We start from the raw sequence: 13674 nt of genomic DNA, 5'->3' as shown, positions 1-13674 counted from the left end.
GGAAGGTTGTAATTTTTAAGCTTTTTGGGGTGATTTTTTCTTAAAGAATGTTTAACTAATCCAACTGGGATAAGAATAAACTTTAAAATTCATATAACATTTTCTGAGAAGCCTGTAAAGGGCTGATAACACTTAATGCTAGTGATAGATAATTTGACGAGGAGCTATATCACCGCTGTCGGAGACACAGAGCTAAAACTTGCGTTTAAATTTTTAGGCTGTTGAGAGCTGTACATGAAGAATATTCCCTGAGATGCGCTCCTAAAGCTGCACATGGACCACTGGGAAACCTGATCTGTGGGCAAGGTTTCACATCTCTCTGCCATAAAACCTGCAGCAGCACCCAGGCAGAATGCAAAGCATCAGCTTGAACATGTGAAAATGTGCCTGGTTCCCAGCACAGCTATTTGGGGAACTGCCTTTCTCCTGCCAAACTACTGCAGATAGAGATGCTTGAATGGTCTCCAAAATGTAGGTCAGGGAGGCCTGGCACAAAGGGACTCAGATCTCTGGGACAGTCCCTGCTGTATCTACCTACCCCTGAGCTAGATTGGGTTTGTGTTTGTAGATGACTCACAAACACCTCCTGGCAGATGCTTATGGAAACTGGGAGAGCGGTGCTGAAAATGCCGATTTAAGCCATCCACATCATCCTCCATTACACATTCATCCACAGCATGGGGATTTGCATGTGTGTAGTGTATCTGAACTGTAATAGTCAGCAGAAAGTCATCCCTCCGAAAGCAAGTTCTCAAAATGGGAGGACTTAGTACTTAACCATAGAATGGTTAGAGCCGGAAAGGACCTTAAGATCATCTAAGATCATCCCATGGGCAGAGACACCTCACACTAGACCAGGTTGCTCAAGGCCCCATCCAACCTGGCCTTGAACACTGCCAGGGATGGAGCATTTGCCACTTCCTTGGGCAACCCATTCCAGTGCCTCACCACCCTCACAGTGAAGAACTTCTTCCTTATATCTAACCTGAACCTCCCCTGTTTAAGTTTAAACCCATTACCCCTTGTCCTATCACTACAGTCCCTGATAAAGCGTCCCTTTCAGGCATCCATTGCAGGCCCACAGAGTCTGCTTTCAAGATAGGATCCGCGTTGAAAATCATTTTAATTCTAATTACTAAATGAAGACACATTACAACTTCCTTCAAATACCCTCATATAGATACCTGAAAGTCTACAGGATCCTAAGAATGCATACTTTTCAATCAACTGAAGTACTTGTGCATTTGTTTTTCCAGATTAGTGAGTCAACTGGAAAACAGAAAAATGGGATGTTAGGAGGTGTTATCTAAGTCAGGAGATTGAGTCTTTTGCTGTAATAGGCCCCATCTCATACAACTACTAACATGAATGAATTCAAACTTGTGTAACAATTTCTTTTCCATCCCTGCTACACTACAAGTCTACTCTAGACCCTCACCCTGGTCATGGGAAGCTTCCTTTCAGCTTCTCATTTGTTCCAACAACTTTTCACTCCTTAGCGTGTTTCTACAGACAACCCTACTCTCCCTTTTGCTCAGCTAAGCAAATTACAGTGCTTTCACAATCACTTCTCATGGGAGCAGTTCCTCATTCAGTCCATGAAAATCCACCCTTCTTGAAGGCAATGACCTGCAGAACAATCTAACACTTCATCATCTCATATAGAAACTACTCTCCCGATGTATTCAAGGGCTGCATTTGCCTTTTTCACACCTGCAGCCCACTCAAGACAGACTGCACATCTGACAAGCCACCAGCGTACCTCCTGCTTCCAGCCAAGAGGTGCTCCAGCAGGTGGGAGACAAAGCACACAGATCCTGCTGAACGCTGAACCTTCCATGCCATGCCATGAGACTTCACTGCTCTTCGAAAACCTCAGTCCTTTCTGAGAAAAATCCCAACCCTCTTCCAGCTCTCATCCTTCATGAGCACAAACTTAACATTTATTCTTTGGTTTGGTTTTCCAAGTCCAAAGGTCCTGTGACAGTCTCAGTCCTGATCATCTCACAGCAATGCAAGGGCTCTTAGAATTAGCCCCTAGGATGGAATTTCCACAAGTCTCCTCCTTGGCCCCTTCTCAGCCCCCTTCCTCAGCAACTTACACCTGTGAGTCCTTCAGGTTATTCACTGCTGCTTACCAAGCAATTTGTTTGCCTATGCCCAAACAGAAGAGCAGAACAAGACCCAAAAAAAAAAAAAAATCAACCCCCAAAACCACATTCTAGTATTCTAGTCCACTGAACCTCTTCTGCTGTGAAACACAGTAAGACACAAAACATGTAAGTACTGCATCTTTGCGACACAGCAGAGACACAACTGCACCCAAGTGCGATTCATGGCATGGTAATATAACAAGAGACAGTTCTCATAAAAAACAATGCCCCTAAGGTAGCAATTTGCCCAATGCCAAAACCAGTTCATATACACATAGGTATTTTTGTAACTCCATTACAACAACAGTGTCTGAGGAATAGAAATGCTGTGTGTGCACTGTAGTAGTCTCTGGGGAAACAGAGGTGAAGTTAAGAAGAGATTAGGGTTCCCCCCCAAGTAAATACAAAGTATACACAGTGTAGACAAAGGTAAAAGGAAAGTATACACAGGTTTTTATTCTTCTCTTCATGCAAGTTTGAACTGACACAGAAGATAAGTCATAAACACCCCCATACCTCGCCTGAGACAATGAAGGCTTTCCACAAGCCAAGATTCTCACACCACCAGTCTGTTCTTGCAATGTGCAACTGAAGGTCACTGTGCTCTCTCTCCATGAGAGTAATTTCATCCTTCAGCTTAGAAACAATCTGTAGAGGAAAGTTTATTGATTACAATTGCTAAGAAGCAGCTTGTGCAACATGCCTAGCTGTGTCTTTAGGGACACTATTCAGAAAGGAGAAAAGGCACAAAAGCAAGGAGAGAACAAATAATTTGGATGGGAAAAAAAGTTGTGAGAGAATCTATGATGCCTCTTATAAACTTTTAGAATACACAATAATCTTAAAGGTCAACCCTGATACTAAAATACAAACGAATTAGAAGGACATGCTAGTATCTCACTATCAGCATAAAATACACTTTAGATAGGATTATATATTACACCCATATATTACACATTGTATGTTGTATACAAACTTGAAAATCCAATTACTCAAATACACATTACATACTGACGACCTCCTCCATACCATTTTCAGATATACATGATGTGACCAAAGAACCTGGGAATAGGTTTCATTTCTAGGACCTTTGCTATGTTAACAATCATTCAGGAAGTTACCACTTAGTTCATTTTAGTTTCGGAAAGAAAAGGACTTACTGTGGAAAGAACACATTTGAAAAGATGTTCTCATCAAGACACAGATTTTACTTTTACATCCAGAAAAATAAAAATAATGTACCTGTGATAAGGTGCTCGCAACACTGACCACTTCAAGTATCCGTTTAAAAGCTCCACAGGTAAATGCTACTGCAGCAACACAGGCATTGGGGGGTAAAGAACATGTCTGTGCTCTCACCACTCTGAACAGTAGCAGCTGGATAACACATAAGGGGTATCCTCTGCCAGCTGAGAGGACACACACAGAACACTGCAGACAGCTGTGGACACATTTCCACTTGTCTGCAGCAGAGAGATGTGGAAGGGACAGAGGGAATGAAGCTAACCATGGTGGCCTTAAATGCTACTGTCCACATCTTTCTCTTATTGGGAAAGCAGAGATATGCCAGCAGTGAATGAGTGTGGTGTCAGCCTCTATTTAGACCAGCATCTCAGCACTCACTCTGAACCCAGGCCCTGAGCAATGACTAATGCTTACATACATTTTTGCCATTCCTAGGATGAAGGCATTATCAGGAGACACCTTGGCTACTTGTTCATCTTGCCTGCTGTCGACCATTTGCAACCAACCTCATTACACCTCAAAAGTCTGGCCCTGCTGCTGCATCTGAACAAAAGTCCTGCAGTATCATCCTCAGTAGCAATGCAAATGAGTTGACCTAAGCCAAATGCAAATCACTTGCTCTTGCCTAAGTCCTTAGATTGCTTAACTGTTGCACTTTGCCAAAAGATTTACTTTTTTTAATCCAAGAACAGAGAGACAGTTATATATCCCTCAGAATTTTTAGACTGATGAAAGTGTGCCCTGAAGACTTCTCCTAAGTCCTTATAAAGGAAATCAGTCACTTTTATAGGTTTGGGGTTGGTTTTTTCCCCTTTATTTGAGCAAGCCAGACACAACTGTAGCTTATGAAATTGTGCTGCTGTATCAAGGCCAGCAGAGGGAGCGGAAGTTAACCAGCACATCCCTCAGCTGCAGTCCTGCGCATGCAGGAGGGACAAACAAGCTGCCATGAAGAATTACACAAATAGACGTGGGTCGGGATGTAAGGAAGAAATACTATTTGACATCGACAGGGCAGCAAGACCTCTCGGAAAATGGTCATTATTCTATGACAAACAAAGCCAATAAATCATACTTGCAATTTTACTTAGAACAGCTTTAAAAAAAGAAATGGTAAAATAAATTAAGCTCTGATTTCACTTTCTCTAACCAGCTGGTTGAAATAGCAATCTGACCTGTCCAAAAAAAGCCTGGGACAACTGGATATTACACTAACACATACATAATATTAAAAGACTGAAGACTCTAAAGGTACTTACCTTTTTGTCAGGTTTTGGTGAATTACATAATGAATTTAGAGCCTGTTTCTTATACTCAAGCTTGTCATTTAGCTGGCGAAGTTTATTTACAGCATAACTGGCCTGTTCATTAATTCTTGTGCTGCATTCTTCAGTAGCTTCTTCACAACCTTGGCTCTAGGAACAGGAAATGGGAGTAACTGCATCATTAAGATGAAAAAGGAGACAATTACTGTTTGCTCCACAAGCATTTTATGTGTATGAACACTTCTTGATATAGATAAAAATATAGGTATAGCAGATTCTAACGGATATTCGAACCATTGGATCCCACATGAAATGTAAGTCTGTTAAAAAAAACAACCAAAACCCAGAACCAACAAAGCTTTATTACCACTTACATCACAGCTCTTTGGCAACTCTTATGAACTGTGTAAAATGACCTTCAAGCTAAGGCTTTAGTGTAAATAAGAGGAAGAATCAAAGTTTATTTTAAAAGCAACAACAGCTTAGTAGTCATGATCAATATTCAGAGCCAGACAGAAAAGCAAATACTTAGCTCTTAACTGAAAGATAATGAGATGGGGGAAACATAGGACAAAACCAAAAAACCCCACAGTTCTAACAAACAGTCCTGCCTCCCACAAACCCTCATAAGACAGATTTATCAGCCCGCAGAACAATCTAAACCACGTCCTCTCTCTTCATAAACAGATTTTACTGCTGTTTTTAGACGTGTTAACAATGTGTTAAAAGGATATACGCATTATCCTAAACCCATAAATCATTTCTCATACTCATTCAGACAAATCAACAGCTTTTTCCATCTTGTGTACTACAGGCACGCAAAAAATAGAAACTTCCACACCTTTCGGTGACATTCTCTTTAACATCTTTTGGCATTTACCTCAGCCTCCCCTTTCCTACTGTACTTCCCCAAATAGGCATGAAGAGACCTTGAGACGCAGCACACACAGCACTCAGATGTTACTGCTGCCATGTTCAAAGATCTTTGAGGTCTGCTTGTGACTGAACGTGTCTAAATTTATCTGTGGGAAGCTATGAATCTCATCTCATGAAGGAGAGTTCTGTGTTCTGTGAATGATATTCCTACTAAGTAAGCTCTATCTTTATACAATTAACAAAAAGCTAACAGAAGGAAGTCTCATACTCTACTAAATTCGCAAGTTTTGGAGGAGACAAGCCTACTGCAAATTCTGCAGTATTTTACATCTTAGTAAAAAAGGCCTGAAAAGAGATACAGTAGCAACAATAATTAATCTCCTTAGCGTGATCCCCCTAAGGGAGAGTAATATATGCAGAAGTCAGGAGGTCTAGGCTATGAAATCCATGCCCTGTTCCAGCTTTGCATTTGCCTGCCCTGTCCGTTCTTCTGTCTGCTTCCACGGACTGGCAGGTCAGATACTGCCTCCAAGCATACATATAGAGGTCAGCTCATGGAAGCTACTTGTCATCTTCTGGCACTACAATAATACAAATAATAATAATTAACAACACTGAATGTTATTCAAAACACTACTGAACAAAACCATAAAAATAAGAAACAAAACCAAACCAAACCCTTACGCCTGTCGGGAAGCACAGAGGTCAAAAAGAATTCAAACAGCTGTTTTGGGCACTGGAGAATTAAAAGACTTCACATGAAGAAGCTTGGTTCTAGTAATCAAAGGATTGCAATTAATTACGAATTAGTAAGGCTCTGCTCCCAGAGGCAGGCTACATGATTTCTCTGTCATTAACGTTTCAGACACAGGAAAAACTGGATTTATCACAAAAATGCTAAAATTACAAGGTAACAAGTTACCTGTATTCAAATCATCAAATCTATCAAATAACCAACCAACACACTCCAAGCTGAGATCATAAAGGACTGTCCTATTTTCCCCTGATTGCTAAACTGATAATGACTTTCATTTCTGCAAGTCCTGCAGAACACAGACTTTGGGCTTATTTTAGCAATCTGACACGTGCAGCACTGATGCAACCACCAGACCCTATTTCCTTAAGTGCTGAATGCAGGCACTGCTTGCTCCTGTATTTCACATCTACTCATGACTTTTCAAAAGAGGTTTGTCCAAGGAGCAAAAAGCCATGCCAGCGTGGAAGGAAGAAGAAAGAGCTTGTTCCACATGCAGCAGAAACAGCTGAACGGCATCCTCAATTGCAATCTTCTGATTAGATTTTCTCAAGTTTAACCAGGGCTCACTGTTTTGTCCTCCCCTCGATGAGGACACTAGATGGCTCTTTACCTATCCATCTCTAACAGTAAATTTATAGGGAATTAACATAGATAACTCCCATAGTCCCCCAGGAAGTGAGGACATAGATTTCCAAAACCTAAACTAAAATGAAAACAATTATTTGCTAACAATATGGATCCTTCCAGAAACATAGGATTTTTCAGCTGTGGCTTCCTATACATGGAGAGGGAAAAATCCCAAACCTATTAGCCAGTAGTGCATTTTCACTAACACCTAAACATCTAAACATCACTGGAAGCTTCAGAAAAAGGAACTCTTATCGTTTATTTTCACCTTGAAGACCATGAGGCATGGCGCAGAGCCACTAGGACTGCCCTACTTGACAGATGCTCTAACAGTATGTGCAACTTCATACTTAATTTGTTGTTAAAATTGGAAAAAACCTTTAAGCATATAAGCCAACTTGGCAATATATTAGTCTTTAAGGTTTCACAGCAGACTCAGCCTTCAGATCCAACACATATATATCCAAGGACTCAGAGGAAGGACAGATGATGCTGGTGTGTTATCTGACAGAGGATAGCTAGCCTTGAAGTGCTGTATCAGTTTTCTTACAGAAACAGTTATCTCTGTTAGACTATGCATAAAATATATATAAGAGATTAAAAAGCACAATGTTTAGAAATTTCTGGACAAAACCAAGAGCAGTCTTTACTCAAAGTTCCAATAATTGCAAACACAAGGACAGAAAGTCTTTGAAGCATCTATCACCCCCAACACATAGCTGAGTTAGCAGCGAGAAAAGCAGAAAACGTGTCTTGAATCTTTTATCAAGAATACAGGGAGAAACAAACAATGAAAAATCCAGCAAGCTCTAAAAGTTCAGTATTGGAAGCAATTTACTTATAACAGCTCATCTCTGCAGATTTCTTGATATACAGACTACAGAGACTGTAATAGCTCACCTACAGAAAGGAAAGTCATATTTAAGCAGTAACTACAAAAGCAGTAGGTTCTGGAAAAATTGCTTCTAAAGGGCAGGATGTAAATCAGTATCTTTGGATTCTGCTTCTTTGTCCCCTTTGTCCCTTTCTGAGACAAAGTATTACACTTTGGTCTGAGCAAGTTCAGGTGTAAAATGCAGACACCCATGCTGATCTGAAGCGGCAGCCTGACTGAATGTTGCTCACTGGTCTGAGATGCTCTTGTCAAAATGTTCTTAAACTTAACACAAGTTCCTCCAACAATGACTGATTTAGAGAACCCACTGAAAAAAAAGGTCCCAAGAGAGCTGCCATTGGGTTATTGCTTATGACATTTTGAACGTCATGTTTTAGTATTTACAGTTCTAGTGCTATTTGAAATCAGTTTTATCTTCCAATATAGCCTATTCATTTATTCAATAAATTATTGAAAAAGCACCAAGATCATATTTTTCATTACTTTTTCCTCCACTTCTGTGAAGCTTTTAAAGTATTTAGAATGAAGGAAATGCACAGGGGATGAGGACAGACAACTTCTAGACAGAAACCTATTGATGTTTCAGTGCGATTTCCTTCATTGAAAAGCAGAGCAGCTGAGCTTGTATGTGGTATATTTTGAGTTCTCTGATACTAAGGAGGGTAATAAATGATACAAAATAGAAAAGGCTTAGAAATCTGAAATATCTACTAATATGAAGTTTAAGCAGTCATTGTTTCAAAGAGCTTGCAAACGTATCGGGTTTGCCTGATGAAACTACAAGAGTGATGATATTTATAAATACATCAGAAAAAAAAAAAGTAGTCCAAAGCTCAAGGACAGCAGATGCTGCTATATGCTTTAGTCAGGATCACCTTCAGATCACCTTAAATAACAATGAAAGAAACTGTCTATGTGACTCACCACTTCGTCTTTGTCCTCAGGAGTTAGCTGAGCAGAACTTCTTTCTTCTTCCTTCTTGACTGATCTCTCATATAAATCACTGACAATGAATGAGGGGTAGTATCTGTCCTTTAGAGTTTCGTAAACATCTGCCTGAATTCTGTAGAATACTTCAATGCCTTTATTCCCCACAAGACTTTGCTGTATTTCTTTATAAAGTGATTTTTCCACTGGTATTTCTCTGCTTTCCACAAAAAAATTCTGATAAATTTCACTCACCAGTTGAGGTATTTCAGCCTACAGTGCAGGGAGGGAGGGGGAGGGAGAAGAGAATAATGAAAACATGTTAAAAATATCAGGATGACTCAGGATCCAGGTGCATAATTTGAAGGATGATCAAACCAATTTCATGCCCAGATGTATGAGAACACATCTGTGAATCTCTCACTGAGATCAAGCACACTGCCTCTGCACCTACGCTAGGCAGTTGATTTCGCAAGATAAATATCCCTGTTTGTTAAGTGAAGAAACAGCTGTGTTCTAAAATAACCACAGCTGCTTGGAGAAGAAGCACCCACTGCTTTTAAAAGTGTGCTCCAAAAGGTGGTATTCAAAGGAAAGAGTGCTAGAGCAACACTGTGGTCACCATTTTAAGTTCAGATTGTAGAGTTCAGCTGTACTGGCTCTCCTGTCTTCTTGTTAAGATCAACTCCCTTTATATGTTACCATAGTTAATTTTGATGGGGAGGGAAAAGAAAAAAGAAACAAGAAAAAAGCACAACTGAAGAGACATTTATCAGTACATGAGGCCAGGTATTTCCACTGAGCACAAAACAGGGCATAGGGTTGAATTGTGCAATAATGAACAGGAAAGAGAGGAAGTCATGCAGCACAGCCCATGATCATCTCTCTAAATTATTATCTCTCTAAACTGACCCAAATTAAAAAGGTTTTATTAACTCCATTAGTATGGCACAATGTGCTGGCCTGCCTCATATGACAGTATCACAGCCACACGGCTGCATAGCTGCTCCTTTTCTGTAATCAGAACTGCCCCTGTAGCAGCAGACCACATTTACGTTCCATGGAGGAAGACAAGCACACTGTGTTAGAATCTCTTTTGTAAAATGGGAAGTCTTGAATAAACACACTACACATTGTTTTGAAAGCAAAATGAGAAATCACAGCTGAAAGGTCACAAAATTATTTACAGCACCTTTTCCAAATATGAGCAGTCTGCAAACCAAAACTGATCTATACAACTCTCTTTAACGTGTATGACAAACCCTTTTTATGAACACTTTCTAGCCTGAGTTGGTTGTTCCCATTGCTCCAGGATACTTCTTGCGACTTTGTATTTCCTATACCTGCTCCACAATTCTCATTCCTACTTTATCTTGGCACAAATTATAATACAGCATTGTTTCCTGGAGAAACTTAGCTGCTCATACAGCAATAGAACTGTTGGATAGAGGAAGGGATCTTTCAAAGCAAAGCCACTCTTTCAGAAGGATTTTAAAAACATATGCACAAATGTTCATGGTTTTGGATTCAGTGGGCTACCTGTAATTGGCAAGATGAGAAGTTTATGTACAGACTATCGAACAGTTTCACATGAGCTGATACAACTAAAGCCAAAACATTAATGCAAGTTGTTTTTTTAACTCTCCGATACAGCGAGAAATAATTCTACTATTTTAGCATATCCAGTATCCTTTTTACAGGTCATGTTGTTACATAGAACAATAGGAAACCACCGTAACAACAGTCCACCATTTTTAATTGCACATTATCTTCAAACATTGACAAGCAAGATAAACCCCCCCCTAAATTGCTTAGCACCCATCCTATGCTATTGCTGTTCTAATAAGTACAAAGCCATTGCCTAACACCAACATCACAAGCAGCAGCGATTTCCATTAAATGTACAAGCCGCATGGACTTGCAATTTCTTCCACCTTATTAGCATTCTTCAGGTACTCCACAGACTCCCAAAGACCGATCAAAGCCATCTTGTCCATCCTTTCCATGTAGATTCGGAAGTGCTCTCGGTATGAAGGGTTGGCCAAAATTTCTTCAAACTGAAGAATCTGAAGAAAGAAAAACTTAGAGAATAAAACCTGGGAAAGAAACTAACTCTCCATCCTTTATGAGGAAAATCTTTTCACTTGGTGTGCCCACAGAGCACCATGCATGTGTACTAGATTCAAGTGCACAGACCTTCTACAGTAATAGTTTAGCTTCATTTAAAGAAAAATATTTTTAAAGAATAAAAAATATGAGTTAGAAGTACTTAAAAAATAAACACATCTATGCTCCTACCAGGCAGAAATTATTTCCACTTATCTTCTGTCCAGGAGGTAAGACTGTATTTCAAAGGACTAAGATGGCATTGCAAGTCATTTATGAAATACTACTGCCAAAAATTTAACTTCTCATGTCCCTGCAAGGCACAGGAGACAAGCTGAAAGCTTAGCTTGATTCAAACAAATAGTTACACCAGCAGTTGCCATGCCACAGGCCACAGAGCTTTGAGATTTATCTCAATTATTCCCAGGGACACAGAAAGATGGAGTGTAGTTCTTTACCCTAGCAGCTAAGGCATCCCATTAACTGTGTGTTATTGAAAAGCATCTATCAGAAATGCAGCCAGGAAAGGGTACAAGCTGTGATATAATGCTCAGGACTCTTTCTGAGATGAGAGAGGATGGTGTGTGTCAAGCAGAGAAGGAAATGAAACATATACTTCCCACACCTAAGCAGATGCTGCAGCCACTAAGATGTTGGATTAAAAAGCCATTATCACTTCCTCATCCTCTACTATTTTTGTGAAGCCAGGCTTTTTTCTTTGAGAGAAACACCTACCTGGAAACAAAACACCCCCCTGACAAAATGAACAGATCTTCCCACACTGAACAAACTGAACAACCTTGGCTTCCTTTGAAAAACAGAACCAATTTTCAGAACACACCATCAAAACCAACCACTCCTTCCCCTTCAACGTTTCAGTGTAGCAGCTCAGTCTAGTTTTCTGTAGTTCATTTAGTGCCATTATGTATATTGCCAAGAATCCAGATACACCAGAGTGGTCATAGTCTCTTGCTTTGTACCTCACAGACACCAACCAACCTTCACCTTTTTCTTTTAGAAGAAAAGCAGGCCCTTAAGCACTGCAGCTAATGAATCATAGCTTCCTATGACTTTGCATTTTATAGCAAAGATAATTTGGTATGGAGCAAGACACGAATTCCAACCAAGGCTAAGGCATATTAACCCATGACGTATTTTTCTAATACAGGTTTTTCAATACCTAATACTACTACAATTCAGGTCATGTATCTCTCTGGGAAGATCATTTATTTTACTCAGCTTAGTACCTGTGAGACTCAAACACCAAGTTACGTTTAGGAAAAACAGTCTGCTGGACTCAAGCTGTATGGGAAGAAACCACCACCATGTTCCACAACTACCAGCACAAGTCACTTCCTTAATAAACCAAGCTAAAGAAGGTTCTTTGAAAATCGTAGCTACCTATGTTTTTCCTGAAACAGTTTCCCCAAAGTTTGGGCAGTGTTTAAGTAAATTATATTTGTCTCAGCTGAAAGGCTCCTTTTCCTCTACAAAGTTTTCATAGCAACAGTCATATGCCATTCTTCTCTTCATCCTTTACCATACCAATATCTTCTGAGCATGGCTTGCTCTTAGCTTCAGAACTATTCAGGTATATGAACACAAACTTCTGTCTTTCAGAGGCTGCACTTAATTCACAGTGAATAGCACAGAGTCAGGCTTGCTGAAGCTAGGCTTGTTACAGAAATGGTGATCAGACTGTCCAAGAGAAGAACACAGAGATGACAATTCAAAGGGCAGTCTGTGGTTTAGCCTGATTGTTGTGCATCATCGTATTCTCTATTCAATCTTTTTATCAAGGACAATGATTTAAAACACAAGCAGAAGGGGGTCTTCCAGCCTCCTGAACAGAGATCTTCACCATCTCCAGGAATTTCAGCTCTATACATGATAGCAGAGGTAATAAATCACAGTGCAGAGCACATGCTGTCTCTTCTTGAGCAAGGGGTCACTTTGGTCTTTATGCCTCTATTATCCAAAGTATCTCCACCCAGGCTGCCAGAAAAGAGGATAATTAACAAATATTCCCTCTCACAATTGACTGTGGGTAAGTGCTGCTGCAGGGAGCAAGGCAAGTGTAACCATCCCTCCCCTCCTAACAAAGGGTCCATTGCACAGGTGCCCCATAGTAATTAAAGAGGTGGTGCCTAATAATGCTGTTACACAAACTTCCTATTAGTTACCTTGCAAACTGAAATACTTGAACAAGACAAATTAATGGACAGAAAAGCTTATCTTAAGGCACCCTCAAATCTAACATCCAGTTAGCAGATATAACCTTAGAATGATCAGCCTCAACAGCAACCCTTCAAGTCCTTTTGACTAGAGAGCAGCTTCTGGACTTGGAAAAACCAGCAGCTTTACTGCTGCTACATCAATTCTCTGCTCCAACAGGGAAGTAGCTAACATACCACCAGCTGCTCACAAGCTCTGCCAAAGACTAGGAAGGGGTTAGGGTTTTATTTTTTCCAAGCAGGGTGCTCTAACCAGCATCCCTAACATAGGCACTCAGAATAGCCTTGCTCTTGGCCCTACAAAGCAAAGAGGTGGTCTTGAGAAAACCCTAAAGATAGTCACAACCTCTCTCTGGAGAAGAACATAAAACAACTGGTTAATTTGCAAGGACCTGTGTAGGCACCAGACGCAGCACAGATGCACAGTACTCTATTTCTTTGCAATACACCAGGTTCACTTTGACAACAACCATATTGGCCTATAATGAATAACCACAGTAAAGCTGGTAACAGCACTGCAGATTCTGGGTGGGCAAACAGAATTTGGGCCAGTAGTGGATGTTTTCTGCTGGGACGATGACACACAGTC

At 40.3% G+C, this 13674-nt stretch overlaps 1 protein-coding gene across 3 annotated transcripts in view; it reads right to left on the bottom strand.

The window, feature by feature from the left end:
- Window positions 1–13674, bottom strand: part of SNX25 (sorting nexin 25) — a 78774-nt gene that overhangs the window by 11953 nt on the left and 53147 nt on the right. For all 3 annotated transcript variants that reach the window (XM_065695591.1, XM_065695597.1, XM_065695604.1), the window contains exons 8-11: window positions 10680–10811; window positions 8743–9018; window positions 4658–4813; window positions 2670–2801 (exon numbers count right to left, since the gene is read on the bottom strand). In XM_065695591.1, coding sequence (XP_065551663.1) covers window positions 2670–2801; window positions 4658–4813; window positions 8743–9018; window positions 10680–10811 — 696 coding nt within the window. The remainder of the gene's footprint in view (window positions 1–2669; window positions 2802–4657; window positions 4814–8742; window positions 9019–10679; window positions 10812–13674) is intronic.

Source organism: Lathamus discolor, chromosome 1 (genome assembly GCF_037157495.1).
Source record: "Lathamus discolor isolate bLatDis1 chromosome 1, bLatDis1.hap1, whole genome shotgun sequence".
Taxonomy (NCBI): domain Eukaryota; kingdom Metazoa; phylum Chordata; class Aves; order Psittaciformes; family Psittacidae; genus Lathamus; species Lathamus discolor.
Note: the sequence above shows the minus strand (reverse complement) of the source record. Positions and strands in the feature narration are given on the sequence as shown.